The sequence below is a fragment of the Camponotus floridanus genome, unplaced genomic scaffold (assembly GCF_003227725.1).
Source record: "Camponotus floridanus strain SB8 unplaced genomic scaffold, Cflo_v7.5 scaffold174, whole genome shotgun sequence".
In the NCBI taxonomy this organism is placed as follows: Eukaryota; Metazoa; Arthropoda; class Insecta; order Hymenoptera; family Formicidae; genus Camponotus; species Camponotus floridanus.
This window is the reverse complement of record NW_020229297.1, coordinates 301,748-308,122: the sequence shown is the minus strand read 5'-3', so window position 1 is coordinate 308,122 and position 6,375 is coordinate 301,748. Positions and strand designations below refer to the sequence as shown.

General features: G+C 36.3%; 2 protein-coding genes across 2 annotated transcripts; both read left to right on the top strand.

Moving 5' to 3' along the window:
- The first annotated feature begins 828 nt into the window (after nt 1–828).
- Nucleotides 829–4,152, top strand: LOC105253175 (arginine/serine-rich coiled-coil protein 2). The gene is made up of 5 exons (XM_011261024.3): nt 829–1,020; nt 1,318–1,398; nt 2,545–2,672; nt 2,863–3,523; nt 3,612–4,152. The coding sequence occupies exons 1-5, from the start codon at nt 958–960 to the stop codon at nt 3,909–3,911; spliced, it is 1,233 nt and encodes a 410-aa protein (XP_011259326.1). The 5' UTR covers nt 829–957; the 3' UTR covers nt 3,912–4,152.
- A 575-nt stretch (nt 4,153–4,727) lies between these two features.
- LOC105253176 (cyclin-dependent kinase 1) lies at nt 4,728–6,375 on the top strand. The gene is made up of 4 exons (XM_011261026.3): nt 4,728–4,764; nt 5,152–5,444; nt 5,594–5,913; nt 5,976–6,375. The coding sequence occupies exons 1-4, from the start codon at nt 4,728–4,730 to the stop codon at nt 6,217–6,219; spliced, it is 894 nt and encodes a 297-aa protein (XP_011259328.1). The 3' UTR covers nt 6,220–6,375.

Below are 6,375 nucleotides of genomic sequence, written 5' to 3'. Positions count from 1 at the left end.
TTATAATGACAAAAATTGTCAGTGACGAGGAAGTGTAAGATATGCACGTTGTATATATGGTTACTCGACGACAGAAGAAGTATAATTTTTATATCGTCGATCGGGTTTTCCTTGCGTGAGGGGAGTACTCGTTAACCTCTTCAGCATACTTATATACAATACGATGAGAATCCGAGATACACTTGTGAATATACTGTGCAAGGGAAATTATAGTTGAATTAATAATTAGATGGAAGCATATCAACATGTAGAGAGAGATGGTCGGAAATAGATAAGATGCATGAACAGGGATAAAGAATGAAATACCAAACTTTTGAAATTATTTTTGTGTTAGAATCTGTAAATTATTAAAATCACTCGTGTGTTGACATAAAAAAATTTTTTTCAAGCAAAAACATTTTTCCGTCATAAGAGAGAGCTCAAACTATCAAGAATTATTCTATATAAATATCGATAAAATAATGAAGATTTTTCTTCTCTCTTGGTGGCACAAACATTTTAATAAATTTTACTTTCCTCACCCAACTTCTGCTCGTTAAAAACGGATTCGGGGAAACACGAACAAGTGCATCGTATAAAGGAAATCGTGCTCTCTGAAAAACGTTTGAGAATCGAAAATAAAGAAGGAAATTACCTTTCCTCTCTCATCGAGATCGAGTAAATGCATCCTCCGGAATCGAAGAGCGAGGGAAGAAGGCGGAAACTTTGAAGGAGCATACAAAAGGAACATTTCGTTAATTGCACGATGCGCGATGCACCAGCCAAGATATCCGATATTCGAACTATTCACAGCAACTCGTTCCACCAATGGCAGGAGCGTGCGCGAGACCAACCAAGGGATCGGCGCGCCACGCATGATAGCGCTAGCGAACGACACGACACAGCCACGGCACGACACGATACTCACTCCCGAGAAGTCAGCGATTTAGCGAACGATTGCGCTGTTTATACGCCATTATGGATTCCTTGGCGAATTACGCTAGCGACGGCGACAACAGTAACAATTCGGACGACGTGAAGGTGAGGAATCGCGAGGATACGCACCGGATGATCGAAGATTAGATCGTCGTCGTTGTCGTTTAGGACGCCTTGAATCGCAATGTATATCGCTCGACATGGCTCCTCTATGCGTATCTAACGAACGTTATTCCGCAAACAACTGAAAGACTTTATAAATTTCGCACTTTCATGAAAATGCACATATTACAAAAGTTGCGCTCGATCCTTTTTGCAATATCAGTAGACTGCGATTTCAACTGTTCAAATTCAAGTCTAAATATTCATTCAAACCCGAGATAATTGATTTTATTTCTCTAGATGCCAAATCGGGGACAGGAAGAGGCAAATAGGAGGGCTAGCGATGCCAATTACGACCCGGTACAAATGGACATGAGTGAGGTACAGTGAAAGCACGCACCCTGTAATCCTTGATTTTTAGTTATTAAGTTGTGAAACACTTGGGCAATGCCTAAGAAGATACCGCAGTGACCTTACTTGGGTACTGTATGTACATGCAAAGTCTTAGGCGTAATATATAAGGGGGCTAGTATCTGGTTTTGCAAGGTCATGTCAAGTTATCGATCAATGTTTATAATAAACAAATATTATTTGTGCAGAAGCACTATCTGTATTGGCAATATTTTTAATCAAATTATAATTTGATACAAGTGATGTTTATCATAATTGAGTAAAAAGTTAACGTGCTTTCTTAATCTATTTAAAATCTAAATATAAATAAGACAGGACCTTGGAACCTTACCAAACGCAGGATAATCAGGCTCTATCATTGACATAATTAAAATTTAAATGATAAGTAAATGGGAATAGTGCCACTTCGTGAGACAATATTAACACGTAGCTCTGTTGGTAATACATGATACAATATCTACGCATCTCGGCAAGGTCTATGCTGTGTGAGGGTCTTTCAAGACTACCCCAAGTCCTATTCGGAAGACAGAGGTGAGTAGAGGAAGCTGGAAGAAGGTAACACTAACAAAACATCAACCATCAAAGAAACCACATGTACAAGTATACTCGGGTGATAACTAACTGCAGAGGCAGATTGATGTGAAGGGCCCTCATATTCCTCTCTCTTTTTTGTGACATTGTTGTTTCATACATTGATTCCATTTTACCTATCTACCGGTAATTAACATACATATCATATATACATTATTTTTTATCAAATGTAGCGATACACGGATATTTATGTGCAACTTTTGTATCAAGTACAACCAAGGATGCGAGAAAGTTGAATTTGTAAACTTTTTATAGACAAAAATTTTTTAAGTTTTTCACTTGTATCCAGAATAAGAGTACTTTCTCTCCTTGTTTCCAAAATATACATATTTTATAAGTTTCTCTACAATATATATTATTTACTGTCAATGTCCAACTTTGCGTGTATTAAAATTACATATCTTAAAGCATATCTTAAAGCATATCTTAAAATAACTTTTGCGTTAGTAATTAAGAACTACTTCTTACTTAGTAAATTATATGTAAGAGATTTATATATTAAAGTTGATAATTTTTCTTCTCTAGGAGAGCAACAACAACAATTTATCCAGAGAATCTAGTAGCGAACGCGCAAACAGTCCTTCAGTGGCGCAGTCTACTTTTGGCTCGAGAACGGAATCGTCTCGGGCCTTGTCTTCTCCTTCAGACCAGAGGTAGGCTGGTTTGCTAATTATATACATGTAACGCAAATGTGCTTTAATGATACTTTATATATAGCTATAGATAAAATTTTCTATAAAAGCAATAATTTAGTATGACTTACTAAATTTATATACCTGTCGTGTACAGAATAATAATACGCATCTGTGTGGTATACCCCTGCAGAACGTAATCATTTTACAGGCGAGCCGATCATGAAAATCATACGAGTTCAAAAGACGACTATAGGCGAGGGGACCGCAGCGATCGGAGTCGTCATACATCCGATAAAAGTCGCCGTTATGATGATCGAAGGCAACGTGACAGTAATAGTAGTAGAGATCGAAGTAGGGATCGTAAAAGTCGAGATGACGACAAACGTAAAACTTCCTCATCCAAGGACGAGAAAAGTGACGATCGAGAGAGAAGCGACAAGGATCATCATTATAGGGGGGACGATCGAAGAGATCGTAATCGCGACAGGAATGAAAGGGATAGGCGTAGAGATCGCAGCGACCGAGAACGGGATCGGCGACACTCCAGGGACGATCGATCAAAGGATAGACACCGAGACGAGCGTTCCAACTATCACAAGGAAAAGGATCGCACGCGATCCAGGTCGCGATCGAGGGATCGCGCTCCACCGCCACCGTTCAGAATGATGAGTTACCGAGAGGAGAAGGGACGGAACAAACTGGCCCAATTGGAGAAGCTGGGCATAGAACTGAAACCGCTAGAAGGTGGCGGTGACCTGGTGACATCCGGTATGCAGAGCGAGCAGAATTATTATAATCCGTTGGCGACAGCGACGCAGGGCAAATATGCGGAACAAATTCAGAAGAGGAAGTTATTATGGGCTAACAAGGTGACGATTATCAATAGCGGTAACGACATTGTTAAGCAGCATATATAATCAATATATAATCTCATTCTACAATACCCTTTTTTTGTAGTCAAAACAAGATGATGGTAAAAGTGCATCGAGCGCAGGTGCCACCGCCAATACTTGGATGGGCACAACCTTCACACACGATCAGGATGGGAAGGTGTCTGCCAAATTCAAACGACTGATGGGTATTAAAGGTGATTTACCTAGCGCACCTACGGTAGGAGCCAAACCGGATATTCTGAAGAAGCAGGAGGAAATGTTCAATAATATGGAGCAACAATACGAAGTAGCACGAGCTACTACACATACACAACGTGGCGTAGGGCTCGGTTACGCTACTGGTGGCTATCAATTTCCACGATAAAGTGCACTGAAACTTTACATCCTCATTGTTTAATTACATTTAATATAGATAGAAAGATATACGAAATATAGTTATGTTCGACAGATTTTACCAAATCAAATCTTTTTGATTCCGAGTCTTTCCTTCAAGCCGTGGATAGTAAGTTGCTCTAACTCGGCTTCAGAGTTCATTATGGACGAATACAATGAAATTATGTACTTGCGCGTTATAACATTGCAAATAAATTTATTAAGATTATCTAAAAAATAAAATTTTCTTTTATTTTTAATTATGAAACAACGTTCAATTAATACTTGTTTTATATGTAAATTTATATGTATAAAATAACTATTTTCTGTATGGGTAATTAATTTGATGCCTACTTAGAAATTTACAAAATAAAGATAGAATGATATGATAATGGTAAGATAATACGCTTGTGGATGGTGGAAAGAAATTATAGCTATAACTCCCTTTCATTTTTATTTTTAAATTTCCCGTAAAAGAGAATAATTTAGGAGTATAAGTTTATGCTTTGAATATACGCGCGTAAACAAGCTCTTACATAATGGCGTAGCGAGAGTGCGCTTGTAAAGCGGAAGTACACAGCAAGTCGGAGCATCTAACGGTTTATACGCGGCAAAACGTACATGTGAATCGTGTTTATCAAGATGGCGTGCCAACGTTTGATTTGAATTTGTTCGTTAGCTTATTGGCGATGCTTTGAGAAGTTTGTATGACACGAGGACTGGTTTCGTCAAATCTTAAGAGAGACTTCGCGATTAGCCGTTATATGGTGTTCAATTAGCGTTCCTTTAAAGAAAGATACAAAGCATAATGGATAATTATATTAAAATAGAGAAAATCGGAGAAGGTGAGCTTCTGGAGTTATGGAAGGACTAATTTATTGTATCGTGTATTGTGCATCAGTGGGAATAAATATTTACCGATCTCTTTTTGGCAGCAATTTGGCTGCATTATCTGTAATAAATAACAATCTCACATCCTTTGTTTCTGTGATATATTAGAGAATTAGTGTATAAACTTGTATGCTTACATGTGTTATATCTAAATATTTATATATAATCAAAGTTATACTTTTGTTAAAAAAAAATATAGTGCAATATATATTAATTAATTGTTAGCTACTTTTTCCATAAAATTACAATCAACTTTATAAATAAGTTACCTTGATTTCTAAGATGTTTTGCTAACATAAACATATACATACGTATATTTCCAAATTTTTACCATTTCTTAGGTACTTACGGAGTAGTATATAAAGGAAAACACAAGAAGACTGGAGAAATTGTAGCCATGAAAAAGATTCGTTTGGAAAGTGATGATGAAGGAATACCGTCAACTGCTATTAGAGAAATTTCATTGCTCAAGGAATTAACTCATCCAAATATTGTGAGCTTAATTGATGTATTAATGGAAGAATCAAGACTGTATCTTATTTTTGAGTATCTTACTATGGATCTGAAAAAATACATGGATAGTTTAGGCAATAAACAATTAGAACCAACTGTAGTTAAATCATATTTATTCCAGGTTTGTTTAATATAGAAACATGTTATATATATTATTTCATAATAATGTTATGCATATATGTGTGTGTACAAATTTTATTAGATTAGTTGGAAAATATTTGAAAATTTTATCAATAGTTTTAATATTAAGACGATTGTCCATCATTTTAGATCACACGTGCAATTCTGTTTTGTCACAAGCGTAGAATATTACATCGTGACTTGAAGCCACAGAATTTACTAATTGACAAAAGTGGAATTATCAAAGTAGCTGATTTTGGTTTAGGAAGGGCCTTTGGAATCCCAGTTAGAATATATACTCATGAAGTTGTAACTCTGTGGTACAGGGCACCTGAAATTCTTCTGGGTGCTACTAGATATTCATGTGCTATTGATATGTGGAGCATTGGATGTATTTTTGCAGAGATGGCAACCAAAAAGCCATTGTTTCAGGGAGATAGTGAGATTGATCAGCTCTTTAGAATATTCCGGTAAGATTTGTACATGTTATCATTGTTATATTATACTTTTAATTTTATACAATTGTTTTTAGAATATTAAGAACACCTACAGAAGAAATATGGCCAGGTGTTACACAGTTGTCTGATTACAAAGCGACATTTCCAAACTGGATGACAAATAATTTGGAGTTGCAAGTGAACACATTGGATGCAAATGGGCTCGATCTGTTGCAAGCTATGCTCACATACGATCCTGTGTACAGAATATCCGCACGAGCAACATTAAATCATGCCTATTTCGATGATTTAGATAAGAACAAACTACCCAATGCATAACATGGAAAAACCGGCTATAAAAAAAAAACAGAACTGTTATTTACACTTGCATACATTTACAATTAACACATGTGTACAATTATTTACATTTTTAATCGTGTGACTACATGAAGAGTGTCTTTTAAGGTGTACTAAAAGTTAATTTATTTGAGTAAA